Source organism: Gambusia affinis, linkage group LG12, assembly GCF_019740435.1.
Source record: "Gambusia affinis linkage group LG12, SWU_Gaff_1.0, whole genome shotgun sequence".
Classification (NCBI taxonomy): Eukaryota; Metazoa; Chordata; class Actinopteri; order Cyprinodontiformes; family Poeciliidae; genus Gambusia; species Gambusia affinis.
Window position 1 is genome coordinate 26,533,430 of NC_057879.1, and position 15,963 is coordinate 26,549,392.

The 15,963-nt window shown below is 38.6% G+C and overlaps 1 protein-coding gene and 7 non-coding genes across 8 annotated transcripts in view; 7 read left to right on the forward strand and 1 right to left on the reverse strand.

The window, feature by feature from the left end:
* Positions 1-55: 55 nt before the first annotated feature.
* Positions 56-15,963, reverse strand: part of LOC122841672 (double-stranded RNA-specific editase 1-like) — a 37,373-nt gene continuing 21,465 nt past the window's right edge. Inside the window, exons 2-10 of the mRNA XM_044135197.1 lie at positions 10,572-10,658; positions 9,577-10,448; positions 5,375-5,492; positions 4,386-4,554; positions 3,387-3,544; positions 2,975-3,134; positions 2,714-2,895; positions 1,735-1,916; positions 56-265 (exon numbers count right to left, since the gene is read on the reverse strand). Coding sequence (XP_043991132.1) covers positions 89-265; positions 1,735-1,916; positions 2,714-2,895; positions 2,975-3,134; positions 3,387-3,544; positions 4,386-4,554; positions 5,375-5,492; positions 9,577-10,448; positions 10,572-10,658 — 2,105 coding nt within the window. The 3' untranslated portion in view covers positions 56-88. The remainder of the gene's footprint in view (positions 266-1,734; positions 1,917-2,713; positions 2,896-2,974; positions 3,135-3,386; positions 3,545-4,385; positions 4,555-5,374; positions 5,493-9,576; positions 10,449-10,571; positions 10,659-15,963) is intronic.
* On the forward strand, positions 13,759-13,840 carry trnas-uga. Its single transcript has one exon. It is a non-coding gene; the product is annotated as a tRNA-Ser (tRNA).
* On the forward strand, positions 13,969-14,050 carry trnas-aga. The gene has a single exon. It is a non-coding gene; the product is annotated as a tRNA-Ser (tRNA).
* On the forward strand, positions 14,398-14,479 carry trnas-aga. The gene has a single exon. It is a non-coding gene; the product is annotated as a tRNA-Ser (tRNA).
* Positions 14,663-14,744, forward strand: trnas-uga. Its single transcript has one exon. It is a non-coding gene; the product is annotated as a tRNA-Ser (tRNA).
* On the forward strand, positions 14,964-15,045 carry trnas-cga. The gene has a single exon. It is a non-coding gene; the product is annotated as a tRNA-Ser (tRNA).
* Positions 15,338-15,419, forward strand: trnas-aga. Its single transcript has one exon. It is a non-coding gene; the product is annotated as a tRNA-Ser (tRNA).
* trnas-aga lies at positions 15,604-15,685 on the forward strand. The gene has a single exon. It is a non-coding gene; the product is annotated as a tRNA-Ser (tRNA).

A 15,963-nucleotide genomic window follows, 5' to 3' on the forward strand; every position in this document is an offset into this window, starting at 1 on the left:
AATATAAACGCTGATTAATCCAAACAACCTTTGATGGACTGATGGACACAACCTTATTTTTCTACTTAGTGAGACTTTGCTGAATGGTTTACACATTAACACTAATGTAACCAACTTTCTGAGGTTTCCTGGGCCACAAACCAAGACCAGCATCCTGCAGAGCGTTGCTAAACTGCTGCATTGCCTTCTGGTAGCGCCCAGCAGCCATCTTGGATGCGGGATAAGTCGCTGTGGTGGCTCCAGGACCCGAAACAGGAGTGTTTAGCTGTAAAAGAAGAAGAAAGTAGCTTACTGAGGATCTTTAATATTACTGAATAACTGAGAAGTTCACTGTCCTTATAAATTTGAAGAGAGACATTTAGAGACATCATGTGCCCTTGAATGTTGACAGTGGTGGCATTAGAACTTCTTTGAAGACGGCAGATTCATCTGCTCAACTGATCAACCCAAAAGGTAAGGAAAGTATTTTAAGACAAAACATATTTTGTATTTTCATTTAATGATGGCTTACCAGAGTTCTTCTTCAAGAGTTTTCTACTCTTGAAGAGAAGAGTCTGGAAGAGTCTGGGACTTTTTTCTGATTTGGCAATCAACCTTCACTGATTGCCAAAGCAGCAAAATGCCTATCACTGCCAGGAACAAACAAACCTGTTCACGCATGAAATTTTGAGAGATCTTGTGCATTGCCCCGGTAACTTCCAGAGAAAACAGGTGTTTTCCCAGCAGTAACAGTAACAGGCTGTCAGGAGTCCAACTTCTTTTATGCAACTCAAGGCAAGTTTCTTTGTAAAGCACATTTCGGCAACATGGCAGTTTACATGATAGAATAAATATAACATTAAATGCTGCTTCTTCTTGCCCCCAATGCTGCTGAATGTCTCCACTGTGAGACAATAACGAACCTTTCTATTTCTGACTTTTCTACTAAAAATCGTCAGCTGAGAGATAGGGTCGATTAGACACGAATTTCCTCCATAAAATCAGGAGTTGTTACTGAAAATTATGTCTTCCAATTCTTCCTTTCCCATGTTCATGAAAAAATATATAAAGTTTTAAGAAGTAAGAAGCAACATTTTAATGATTCGGTAGTTTATGCTGTTAGTTTGGGTTTACAGAACTCTGAATTAGATTTTAACCCAACCAGATGTGAGTGTTGTCTGTAACTTAGAAGAATACCTGCTCTGTGATCCAGGTGCACTCTGAAGGTTGGGAAAATGTTGTGACCAAATTTAAAACTGTTTTAGTGACAATCTACAGCCCAGTTTTTGTCATCATGACCAAATCTACAATCAATCCCACTTCCGGCTTTGCTGACACAGTTGTACGTGACTGCGTGACTCAGGATGTCGTGTGTTTTCTCTCTTTTACCTTTGACACAGCTGCTGCTGTCAGTTACTGTCAATGTGGGACTTTCTACTAATCAACAAACTGATCTCTGTCCAACGAATCACAAAGAATGCAGTCTGTCGGGTCCTGCAGTCACGAAATGCTTTTCAACTCTCACCTTTTATTTGTCAATCTGAACAATAAGCAACAAGGAAACGCTTTTAAACACTGGATGCTCCACATTTGAGAAAGAACTAAGACAGAAACTTGAAACTTTATTAATCTATTTTATTCTCAGACTGAAGACTTCATAACTACCAAGTAATTCAGTATTTGTTTTATTTAGTCTTTATCTTGAGCATCAGATAAATGTTCATTCAGTGAAACTGCAGTAGTTTCTGTTATCACCTTGTTTTCCAGCCTCAGCCAGCAGCTGAACAGGAAGCGTCTGGATATTCGTGACGCATTCCCTGAATCTTTGCTCCTTCCTGTAAAGCTGCTGATCTCCTCCAGAGTTCGTTCACCGGAACTCCAGTTCACACAAACGTCGCCTGCTCTTCCAGCCGGGCGGACCTCTCTGCTGCTCAAACCTTCAAGACAGAAGAAAAAATATTACCTCACAATTCTTTTGAAAATTTAAGAAACCAATGGAAATAGTCACACACATTTCATGCTGTAAAGTTTTTTATGTGAAACATATGTGGCTCATAAGATGGGTTACTGGAGATGATTTTTTTAATAAAGAGATGCATAATTTTTATTTGTTTTTGCATTCCATAAGATTCCTATTTAATTTGATCTCAGGTCTAAGAAAATATTGCTCCTTTGGACGAGAAAAGTTGAAATTATGACTTTCTATCTCATAAATGTGATGTTAAATCTCCTCATTATGAATGTAAATGTCATATTTATGATTTTATGAGTTTCCATCTTATTGAAAGTTGAATTTATGACTTCTTGTTGGGCTTTTATTTTTTAATTCATGGCAGAATTGGGTTTCCATAATAAATTTACACTGAAACACAAAAGTTTCAGCTTCATCTACTTGCTTTTACATCTGTGTGTGTGGCTGTCTTGTAGCATTACGATGGTGTTGCAGTTCCATTGCCCAAACTTGTCATGGTTCCAGAACGTGTCATGTTTAAGGAGTTACCCTTGCAAAAAAAATTCCATGAAATTTCCATGCAGTCTATCTCTTTCCAACAAATCACAAAGAATGCAATCTGTCGGGTCCTGTAGTCACGAGATGCTTTTCAACGCTCACCTTTTATCTGTCAATCTGAACTCTAACAAGGAAACAAATTCACATGTAGTGGAAACATGTGAATGTTTAATTTCATGGGATTATTTTGTAAGGGTTGGCGTGTTGTAAAAATGGTGAACCCACAGCCGAGGAGCAGCTGCTGCCGTCTGTAGAGGGACGGCAGGTGCTTGACCCGAGCCAGACGGCGGGTCACGGCTCTGCCCAGGTGACCCGTGTGGCTCAGCCTGCCCACTGTCAGGCTGTGCAGGTAAATGGGCTCCACCAGGTGGGAAAGGAGCGCCCCCTGGAGGCCAGCCACACTCCATCTATCAAAACAGTTTTTATTTTATTTTACTAGACATTTCGGTGCAATAGAATATTAAAACACACAATGAATATAATTACTTTGCAATTTTGTCTGTGCAGGACATGCTGGCCATGCAGACATGCTGACCCGGTGACACTCCGGTCCATTTCTGATTGGTTCTGGTTGAGACGAGAGGCAGAGTTCCCTCGCCACCATTCACCTTCATCCTGAGGTGGCAGCGAAACCTCCTGCTGGGATCTGACAGAGAACAAAACCAGTTCACTGCTAACATTTCCTCTACGTTCTGCTCACTAAAAGGAAAACTGCAAACTGCTGAAACACTGAGACTGTTTAGATTTGCTGTTTCATAATAAATGAAACCAACATGATGACTTTGTATTTTTGTGTTTTTATCATGTGAACCACTTTTAACTGCCTTGTTGCTGAAATGTTCTAGACAAATAAACCTGACTTATTCCTTTTCTCAGAGGGTTTTATGGGATTTCTCACATGCGGGTGCAGTTTCGTACGGGCAGTTGAGTCGAGCGTCTCCACACGGCGACAGGCTGACGTACATGTGGAATCGGATTCCCTCCCACAGTCGGAAACGGCGAGTTGAGTCTTTATCTGGAACGAATATCGACGGGTCCTGCCCCTCCGTTCGCTCACTTCGGGGACAAAAAACTAAGATTTTTTATTCTTTTACGTTTTGCAGCCTAAACAAAATTTAAGTGGTGAAAGATTAGACCTGTGTAGAGCTGCTGGAACATATATGATATGTGCTGATGATTTTTATGATGAACTCAACAAAATGTTATGTTTGTTTCTCAAATTGGTGACTGTGTGATGCTTTTATTTCTATTTTTATGATGTAAAGCACTTTGAACTGCTTTGTTGCTGAAATGTGCTACATAAATAAACTAAACTGATTTTGGTAAGATAGGTCAGGTAATTTTTTTTATATGCAACATTTTCAGCAACAAGGCATTTCAAAGTGATTTACATGAACTAGAAGGAAATACAAACAAAACGGTACACAAAAGGAAACAGCAAATAGAGAAAAAACAAAAAAAAAGTAGCCATAAAACTAAATGTTGATTCTCCATGTTTGATTCTGTGAAGCAGATGGTGCTAAATGTTGATCCGAAGTATAAAAACTGAATGTTCCTGTTCTGGAAGAAGTTTCTGTGGATTCTAAGTTTGTTCTAATTCCTGTTCTGGGTTGCTGAGTAAGTATAAGTACTCCATAATTTATAAGATAGAAGAAGTTTCACTGGAAAAACTGATATGTTTCTCTGCATAATAATCTAAAGCATTATGTTGGTCTGTTAGTACTCCACAATTTCTAAAAATAGTAAAATAAACTAGACAGACAAGGCAAGAAATGAATTCAAATAATACAGATTTGCTAAATTTTGATTATATTAACATTTTTGATGCTCAAATCCAAACCTTTGACCAACTCCGTGTTTGATAAAGTTGAGCTGACAGAAAGAAAACTGATTTTACCAAAGCAGCAGCTCCAGCTGAGAGTAGAAGAACCGAACCAGAGCCCGTCTGCTCAGAACCTCGGCGTGGCAATCTCTGAGAGTCCATCCGTCTTCACTCAGTCTGTCCGAGTCCAAACACTTTGTCCCCGTGGCCAGAGACACAACCTGGGCCGACCTGAGGTCAAATCCTGAGAATAAAAGAGGAAAATTAGATAAAAACGGGGCTGACGGAGAGTTAAAGTTGACAGGAAGGAGGACTGAGCTAAATTCTGGGTGAAAAACTGTCAAATGCTACAAAACACATGACTGGGGAAGATGGGCAAAACTTTTTATAACGGGCCAGTCAAAGTCAAGGCCTGCTTGCAAAAGAAGATCCGTGGAAAAACTTGAAAACTGATGTTCACTGATGCTCTGCATCCAATCTGACTGACCGTAAGTTTGTCTCTTTCTGTGAAGCTGGTGCTGATATAAATACTCGTCATTTAAAGAAGAAGCAAAAATATAATGACAAAGAACTCTGTTTAGGTGGGAAGATGGAAAGTATTACGTCTTCAGTTGTTTTGTAATATTCATTGCAATCATTTTAAATACTTAAATACCTAATCTGTCTTAAAATTTAATTTGGCAGATTTGAAGTGAGTCACAGTTGAAAACCATAAATCGAAAGATGATAATGTCAGAAAAAGTCAACTACTGTAGCAAAACATAAATGATCGAAGGTTAGAGAGGCAAGGAAAAACAAAACGGATAAAATCAGGTTAAAAAGAGCAACTGCAGATGAGTTTTTGAGTTTTGACATGTACAGGTTCTGACGACACCTAGAGGACAGAACAACCTACTGCAAAAGAAACACAAAAATCCAAATACTAAGAATCAAAGAGATGGAAGCCAAGACAACCTGAAGCTAAAGATACATTTTTAAAAAGTATTCTGTTAATTTAATGTGAGAGCTTCCACCTCAGCTCCTGCAGGATCAGGTTTCAGATTCCTGCGTTCGTTTCCACTCACCTCGGGTCATTACGATGCCGGCCAGCGCCTTGTGACGGCCGTGAGAGGAAGAGGAGCAGCCTTCACTGAGCTGCAAATATTTCTCTCTTACTAGGTGGTAGATTGATTCTGCAAAAAACTGCAGAAGAAAAATGTTACAGCTGACAGAGGATCGTGCACAAAAAACATGTTCTTGTCTTCTTGAGGTCAAATATGTATTTATTATAATCTGACCACCAGAATCACTGCAAACTGAGAACCTTATCAAACTTTATTTATTATCTTCTAATGGTGCCTCCCTCATTTAGGAAACACTAATCTCTTAAATCATTAACTGTTCACTTTTAACAAAATACATGAGAAGCAACTGAGGCTGCCAATAAATCTGGGAAGAGTTGAAAGGTCATTTCTAAATAATTTACCAATAATCGTTTCACAGGGAAAAAGTTAATTCATAAGCTGAAAGCGTTTGTGCAAAAACAAAATCTTACCAAGTATTTTGTTTAGTTTCTAGATATCTTGTGACGTTCTAAATAAGAGAAAATTAAATTATACATAACCTTTGAGGAAGAAACAGGAGCTTGTTTTAAGTCAGTAATTCCTTAATATTTATGAAAAGGTGCCAACAGATTTTATTACGAGATATTTTTTGCTATTGTAATAATCTACCAGTGAAACATTTTTCATCTTTATTAAGAAATTATTGACTATATCTCTTTGAAGAGTTATGTTAGTGAGTTTCTCCTATTCCAAGTTTACTAAGCTACTTGCAGAAGAAACTAAACCAAACATTCTTGGTAAGATTTGGTGTTTTTCAGTGTGATTGTAAATAAAACCAGATTTTATCTGATTCTCAGTGTTTTCTGTCAGATAAACAATTATCTGATGATCATTTTGCCCTTCACACTGTCTTCCTGCTCCACACGCGTCTCCTTGGTCTGCTGCTGCTGCTCCGTCCCTAATGCGCTGCAGTAATGTTCATTAATGCGTCACGCTGCCTGACTGAAGCAGAGGAAAGAACAGACTCAGGATGCACTGCACAAAGCTTGCAGCTTTTTTAAGTTCTTCTGATTTAGACCACTAAATTCACACCACTTTATCTCTTTCTGTTAGGATTCAGCCTGTAATAAGCTTTCTGTATATTTTTGATTTCAAGTGTTAGATCTGCACAGACACAGGATATTTTAAAATCGCTACTTAAGACTCACTTTTATGAACTGGTTTTATACATGTTATAGTTGATTGTTTGTTTGTTCCGGTTGTTTTATTGCCTTTTTAACTCTTTTTAAATATTTGGTTGTGTCACTGTTATGTAATTTTCCTGTTTGCATTTATTTTGTGAAGCACTTTGTGCAGTTTGAACCATTGGAAATGAGCAATTTAAATAAATTTGAGGGTGTGCACAAGACTGATATAAACATGTTATGCAACATGTAACTAGTTACATTTACTCAATTACATTTACCTGAGTAACATTTATGAAAAATTTACTTTTAGCAGTATTTTTACCATGGTGTACTTTTTACTTTTACTTGAGTAATTTTATTATAAAGTATTGCTATTTTTTACTTGAGCAAAATGTCTGTATTTTCTACCCATTGAACGAAAAACAAACATGTTTTAACCAAAATTTCAGCAGACTTAGACACACACCTGCAGTTTCTGTTAAAGTTTCATAAGTTTTTTGTTGATTTGGAAAAATGTTATTTTGCCTGATTTTGTTATTTTTTGATACTTGATATGATATGAATTATTGTAAATTTTGTCCTAAAAATACCAGAATTTCCACTTAACTTTATATTTTGGTCCATCAGATAATGGAATTTTAAAATACTGGATAACTGATTAGTTGATCGATTACTTGAGTAGACTTTTGTACCAAATATTTTTTTACTCTTGAGTAATTTTCTTCCTCAACACTACTCTACTTTTACTTCAGTAAAGATATGTTGAAGTCTTGCTGCTCTTGCTTGAGGAGTTTTTACACCCACCTCTGCATCAGTGGCGCAAAAGGTGGCTATACAGTGTATGCAACGCATAGGGGCGCTGCACTAGAGGGGGCGCAAAAACGATGTAGGAATTTTTTTTTCTAGTCAGCATTGTATGTACTTAACAGCTGATTGTGCATGAAATGATCAATAACAGGGGAACAGCACTGATTAGGCGCCCTTCCCCTCCTACCAGCCGCTCTCCACCTCCCATACAGATATTTTGGTTTCGAAGCGGCCCTTCGAAAACACGCCGAGGCGGGTTTTTTTTCTTTTCAATTTGTAGTAATGCCTCGACAACAGGGAGCTAAAGATGGGGCGCAGAAAAAACTCCGGGGCACAAAACAAAAAACTGAAGAGGGGGAAGGATAAAGATGTTGGAGAGACGAAGAAAAGCTTTTCAAAGTGGTTGAAAGACAGAAGGTAAGTAAGTAATGTCAGTGTATCAACAAGAGAGTTGTAAATATTCAGATTAGCTTAGCTTAAGCTAGCCTAAAATGACAGGTTGTTGTTTTCCAATACGGGACGGGATTTATTCCGTATTGCTATAAATGTCTGACAGACACATCTATCACACACATCTCAACAATAAGGGTAATAATAATGACCAAAACAAAACACGGGAAATATTAAGGTCAGCTAAATTGTCTTTGCGGGACCTAAATAGAACCCCACGAACTGACGCTGTTGTCATGGTTACCTAGAGACTGATACTACGCAGCCGCAGTGAGCGGCTATCAACCAGCGTCTTTAAAATGTCCTCCCGATACTACACCGTCCTTAGAAATAAAACCTCTGGCAGAAATATAGATGGCAGTGGGAAGATACAGGCTAAACAATCACCGTGAGAGGTTCGCATCCACCTCAAAAATATGTATTTGCGCCCCTGCTCTGCATCACACCAGTTATGAACCTGAATCTTCACGAATGTCGTCATGAAGTGTCATTCGTTTCTTTCAATGCAACTTTGCATTAAAGTGTGCTTTATCTTCCAAATGCCACTTTGTGAAAACTGACTCTTTCATGTTTATGTCAGTGTTATGCACACTCCTTCAATTAAACAGTTACCAATTTTGCATTGACTTTTGCACATTTGAGCCACATCCCACCTCAGCCTCTGGGAATCAACATGAGAATAGGGACATTTCAGCTCATAATGAAGCTGTTTAGATGCTGCAGAGGAGCAGACATGACACCGTCCACCATCCTCAGGGCCAAACTGATGCAAAACACGATCCGTCTGGCTGGCGTACCATGTCCTCAGACTCATCTAACTGGACAGTTTAGGAAAGCAAAGAACGTTGAAGAGACCAGGGTCAAACTCACATCAAGCCATGAAGTTGATTCTGTGCTTCAAGGCGAGTAAAATGTGTCTATAATGCTTTGATATATGGATTTACACTGTAAAAACACAAAATCTGAACCAAGTATTTTTGTCTATTTCTAGTTCAAACATCTTACTAACCTTGACATAAAATAAAACTAACTTACATGTAACTTTTCATCAACATATAGGAGCTTTTTTTTAAAGTGAGTAGCACCTTAATATTGATGAAAAAGTTCTAGTTCCATTAGCAGATTATTTAACTTATAACAAGATATTTTCCCCATGTTATAAATGAAATAATCTTCCAATGGAACTAGTAGTTTTTCATCAATATTTAACAATTATTTACTGTTATTGTAAGTTAGTTTTGTCTTATTTCAACTGCACTAAGATATCTGCACTAGAAATCAGAACAAAATACTTGGTAAGATTTTGTGTTTTTGAAGTAGCAGGGCTTCATCAAAATTTCATATTCTTCATGGTTGTTTATAAAGTCTGAGAAATGCTTTATGTCTTTTTAAATCACGCTGAGGTTGCTTTACAACCTTGCTACTTTTAGTTGTTTTTTTTTTAAGAAATAAATCTTTGCAATTTCCTAAACCAAAAGTCCAAACCCAAATAACTTCAAATAGGAAATAAAGAAGTTGCTATTTCAATTTAAATTGATCTTTAATCCGACAGCACTGAATAGAATAAATGGTAAACTCATCAATCAGTTGTCATGATTGCGGACAACCAAGAGGACAACCGATTTTTGTCCTCTTGCAAAAATAGGTTTAGATTCTTAAATGTATGTTTTTCACTGTCTGTATAAACATACTCTGGCTCCTTCCTGGTGACAGATTAGATTCACTAATAAAGACTTTGTGTTTTAAAAGCAAAAGAAACTGAAATTCAGATGTGCCTACCTGAGGTAGCTGACATTTGGTTCTGCCTCCATGCAGAGAGATCAGTTTCCTCTCTGGCTCCAGGTTCATGCTGTAAAGAGCCTGCAGGGCTGCAGCCGCCGCCTGAATCTTAGCCTGATTTTTACTGTGAGCGCAACCTTCAAACACCTTCCCTTCCAGTTTGACCACCATGATGAAGTTCCTCACTGGCGTACCGTGGACTCTCTCCACCTGACACAGGTATCTGAGTCCCGGTCGCAGCTCATTGAGCAGCGCCACCGGATTCAGCTGCCTTTTTGGACTTGCCGAGGAAACTAAGTCCAGGGTGAAATTATGAGTTTTTCTGTTCTTTTTGACGTTGGGAAACATTTCCGTCTTTGTCGTCTTGTTGTGCAGGACATTACAGTTTTCAAGCAGTGAAGGTTCGAACTCTGCTCGGAAAGAATCTGCTGTGAAATCAAAGTTCTCCATGACGGTGTGAGTCTGAGAGACGTTTGGGGACTGGATGAGGGACTGCAGAGCCAGCTCAGCTGCTCTCATCTTCGCCTGCTTTTTTGAGGCTCCCTGACCCTCAAAGTGGAAACCGTCAACCTCCACTCCCACAGAGAACACCGGGGAGTGCAGAGGTCCACTTTTAGACTCAACATCATACTGCAAGCCGGGTCGTAAGCGGTTGAGCTGCGCCACTGCGTTCCTCTGAGACTCTGTCCAGGCTGATGTTTTACAACATGGCCGCTTCTGAAAACACAACCAACCTTTTCCAAACAGAAACGGCGGATTTCTCTGCTCATGTTTGGAGGAAGCAGCACAAACTGCTGATGGCTGATATCTACTGAAAAAGTCACGAATCCCAATCACTTCTCGATTCTCTTTCACCTCTAAACTGTTCTCCCCTGTTGGGAAATAAAAAGAATATATCGATATATTGCTAAGTATTTCTGTAATCATTTTATATTTCTAAAATATGTATCTGTGTAAAATGTGAATTTTCATCTGAGGAAAGAAAAAAAACTCACTTGATTTTTCAGCAGCTCCGGCTGGATTTGCAGAAGTTTCACAGCATTTTGAGGGTTGGTTGAGGGTTGATACCAAATCACTCCACCCTGAATCAGAAAAACATGACAGTTTTTTAAAGTACATTTGAATTTTCCCCAGTGAACTGGAGGCATTCTTTGACTACACCAATAATAAGTGCATTATTTTAAGGCTTATTGTGTATCTGTACCTGTCAAGTTCTGCTAGATTTTATTTACTGTGCGATCCCCACTTGAAAGGGATAGGTCTCTATTGTGAAACATGACTGGATTTCACTCAAGGAGTCATCATTTTAGTTAGTCCATCTTTATTTTTTATAATTTTTTGTAGTCCAACCACTTCCAACCACTTAGGTAAAAAACCTCAAAACAAACAGAAACACATAAATTACAATCTGAAATTAACAAGATAAATTTCCACCCCTTTAAACCATTTAAACCTAAAGTTTGATAAATAGCAAATGTTTTATAATAAAGTTCAATATCAATGAATAAATTAGCATATTTAACAACATTTAATTTCATAGTCAAACATCCTAACCAACATTTTCCCTTTTTTTTTTCTTTTTCCTTCAAGCAATAAACACCAAGTGTATTGTCTTTTTTTTTCTTTTCAATAGTGATGTTACGTGATGAGCCGAGGCTTCGAGGCGTGTGTCGAGTAATGGAGGGGGCGTTTCCGTAAAGCGCGTATCGAGGCTTGCTTCATTTAGGGGAGGAGCCGAAAACGATGACGTCCGAAGCCTCGCTGCCCGGCTGTACCACGTGACTGCTTCGGGAAGTGGCTCAGATTTTGGCGCGGGGTTTAGAAACCCCACAGGCTTCGTTCAAAATGTGGGTTGTTGTAGGCGAGTTGCGGTCAGTTGAGAGAGAGTATAGAGTTAATATAATTTGTATTGTGGTTATTTAGTTTGAGACAGGTAGGGAGAATATATATATATATATATATAAATATATATATATATATATATATATATAAATATATATATAAATATATATATATATATATATATATAAATATATATATATATATATATATATATATATATATATATATATATATATATATATATATATATATATATATATATAAACACTACAACTTCCCCCACCCAATAGGGCAGTTTGGGTGGGGGACAATAGGAAGTCATAGGAAAGCACGGGCCGCCGCACGTCGTCCACAACTCTTCGTCCTCTGAGAGAGAGAGAGAGAGAGAGAGAGAGAGAGAGAATACAGAGACAGAGAGACACAGATACAGAAAGAGGGAGAGAAAAAAGACACAGGCAAAGAGAGAGAGAAAGATATATAGATCTAGAGATAGAGAGAAACAGAAAAAAAAATAGATATTTACAGAGAGAAAGAGATAGATACATACAGACAGAAAAAGAGAGAGAAAGAGAAAAAACAGAGACAAAGAGAGAGAAAGAGAGAGAGAGAAAAAAAAAAAAATATATATATATATATATATATATATATATATATATATATATATATATATATATACAGAGAGGGAGACACAGAGAAAGGAAAAAAGAGAAAATCCTATCCTGTCCCACAGCTATCCTATTTTTAATTTTAATTTTAATTCTAATATTAAGGATACGTGAGTTTTCACCACTTGATTTAACTTGAGTTACCTTGAACTCCAATACCATCATCACACACATCATAAGCAGATTTACTCTGGAATAAGCAAGGTATTGATCTAAATTTATTTTTCCCCCCTTCCCCTTTATTTATTTTTCTGGGATTAATATTGAATGTTTTTAGACTTTACTATTTATTAGTTATAATTGGGTTATTTATTTAATTTGAGCTTTTTACTAATAATCTCACTATTATAAATAGGATTGGTTAGTTAGTTTTAAAGTTCTTAATTTTTATATTAGGATTTTTAAGATAGCTGTGGGACAGGATAGGATTTTTTTGTATATATATTTCTCTCTATCTCTATCTCTATACATCTCTTTCTCTCTCTCTTTGTCTCTTTTTTTCTTCACCTTTTGTGAAGTCATTCCCAAGAGCCATAATAGACAAACATTCAATTCATCACACGTGTTAAGATACAGCTGGTTGTGATTATACACCTGGCCAGTAGGTGGTTTCGTGTACACATGAAGCCTCAAGAAATGAACCCTTTCTCGAACCAGTTGGCTCAAGTGGTTCAATGCCTCATGAGGCTTCATCTCACCATCACTACTTTTCAATAATATAAAACTCTCAATCAAACCAAGTCCATGTGAATGAGCAACAGTATTTTGAGCTTACCGGCTGTCCTTCACAGTTTTTTAGAAACTTTTGTACAGTTTCACTTTACATATTAACAGGATAGTTTGCCTTCTTGCTGTGGCACTTCAAACAGGAGTGACAGGTCAGTCACACCTTAAGTACCTACACTCTGATTGGTAGGAGATTGAATCCACCTGGTTCTCATCACTCCAGCAGAGAAGAAAGATGCAGCAGAGGGGTTTGGTAGAGGGGAGTGGCTAACTGGCAGTTTGTCAGAACAGTACCTGTGTCTGCTTTAAGCACGAAGGTACTGATCATCTAACTTTAAAAACGTTGCATGAATTAAATTGATTATTTTTTATTTTAGTCACAATAGACATTGTTAAGTTAGGATTTGTGCAGAATCTTTCCTCTTGTATCAACATTCTAAATCGTATTTTACTTATTTTGGAACAGAACTGGAGGGAAAAACCCAGCAGACAGCAACCTCCTTTATAAATCACTAAACCAGTGACCCCATTTGGTCCAGTTTAGATTTGTCTCCTGCCCAGACACAGTTTGACATTTCTGCTTGATGTAGGAAATTATTCTCTGCCTCCTGGAAAGTTTCTTTGACTTTGAGGTTCATTTCTTGCTCTCAATTGGTGTGAGAGAGTGCTGCATTTCTTTTCCTGTTAGTCTCTGTGTTGTCCATTCATTCAGCAACTTTCAGATGAGCCACTGATCCAAGCAACATGAAACAAACTGAATAATCACATCCTGGGTTGGCAGCGAAGTTCTCCAGAATCCTGTTACTCATTATTTCACTCAGATGAGTTGATGCAGAGACGGATCTAAAAGTTGGAAGCTGGAAGTTGAAGACAGTTTGGCTTAATGTCCCCTCGGTTTATTTCTCTGCACATTCATATTTTGTTCCTTGATGGTGTTATTTGACATCCAGCTGTGATGGCCGAGAGGTTAAGGCGTTGGACTTGAAATCCAATAGGGTATCCCTGCGCAGGTTCGAATCCTGCTCACAGCGATTTATTACTACAGGATCCAACATTTCATGGGGAAATGTGTGTTGATAGAAAAACCGTGGTTTAGTTTATGGTTCACATTATGTAATTCATTCATTTGTTGCCTGTTTATTACATGTCAAGGCATCCAGCTGTGATGGCCGAGTGGTTAAGGCGTTGGATTAGAAATCCAATGGGTTTTCCCCGCGCAGGTCCGAAGCCTGCTCACAGTGATATTAAACTCATCTGAGAACTCGTGGTTTAGTTCAAGGTTGCCCTTATTACTTCAGTGACTTGTTACATCCATGGTCTGATCGTTGGCTGATTTTCCCAACATCCTCCTGTTATGGCCGAGCGGTTAAGGAGTTGGACTCGACATCCAATAGCTTAATCCTGTGTACATTGGAATCCTCCTCACAGCGATTTTAGACTACAGGTACCTGAGATCTGCCTCCAGATGAAAAGCCATTTGTTTGGGCAATGTTTGATGATGAAAGGTTGCTGAAAACCCTGTTTTATTTCTTTTCACGTTAGGTAATACATTCATTTGTTGCTTTTTGAATACATGTTAAGGCATCCAGCTGTGATGGCCGAGCGGTTAAGGCGTTGGATTAGAAATCCAATGGGGTTTCCCCACGCAGGTTCGAATCCTGCTCACAGCGTTCTTTAATCTACAGGGTCCAACATATTGGAAGTTGATAAACAACTAATCAAGGGAGAGCATCTCAAATCTCTGCATATTTCTTGGTTTACGTCAAGGTTACCTTTATTCCCTCAATGACTCAATTCCTCCAATGACTTGTTACATTCATCTTATGCACCTTGGTAACAGTTTGGAATATTCAGCTGTGATGGCCGAGAGGTTAAGGCGTTGCATTTGAAATCCAATGGGGTTTCCCCGCGCAGGTTCAAATCCTGCTCACAGCGATAATCATATACTGAATCCAACATGTCTGGTATCTGCTTCCAGAAGACGAGACATTTGTTTGGTCAATTTTCGAATACTGCACATAGCGATTTTAGACTTCAGGGTCCAATATTTTGGAAGTTGATAACTAATCAAGGGAGAGCATCTAAAGGCTCTGGAGATTTCTTGGTTTACGTCAAGCTTACCATTATTCCTTCAATGACTTTATTTAATATCCTGCTGTGATGGCCGAGAGGTTAAGGCGTTGGACTCGAAATCCAATGGGGATTCCCCGCGCAGGTTCGAATCCAGCTCAAAGTGATTATTCAAATCCTTAGTCCAACATCTCTGGTATCTCCCTCCAGATGAAGAGCAATTTCTTTGGTCAATGTTCGAATCCTGCTAACAGCGAATTTATATTACACGGTCTAAAACGGGTGGGCACAACTGGTCGAGATCAGCCCTTGAGGACTAGGAGTGCCCACTCCTGGTCTAACATATCTTGGGCCAATATGTGTAGATGAAAAGCTACAGAAAACGCCCATCTTCTTTCATGATTCACGTTAGGTAATACATTTGTTTGTTGCTTTTTGAATACATGTTAAAACATCCAGCTGTGATGGCCGAGCGGTTAAGGCGTTGGATTAGAAATCCAATGGGGTTTCCCCGCGCAGGTTCGAATCCTGCTCACAGCGTTTTTTTAATCTACAGGGTCCAACATATTGGAAGTTGATAAACAACTAATCAAGGGAGAGCATCTCAAATCTCTGCATATTTTTATGTTTACGTCAAGGTTACCTTTATTCCCTCAATGACTCAATTCCTCCAATGACTTGTTACATTCATCTTATGCACCTTGGTAACAGTTTGGAATATTCAGCTGTGATGGCCGAGCGGTTAAGGCGTTGGATTAGAAATCCAATGGGGTTTCCCCGCGCAGGTTCAAATCCTGCTCACAGCGATAATCAAATACTGAACCCAACATGTCTGGTATCTACATAGAGATGAAGAGTAATTTCTTTGGTCAAGGTTCGAATTCTGCTCACAGCGAATGTATACTACACAGTCTAAAATGGGTCAGCACGACTGGTCGTGGAGAGCCGATGTTCTGCAACTCTTTGTTGTCTCCCTGGTCCAATACACCTGAATCCACTAGCTGAATCACCTGCCAAGTGCAGTCAAGTTCCCCACAGTCCTACTAATGACCTCATTATTTGACTCAGGTGTGTTGAAGAAGAC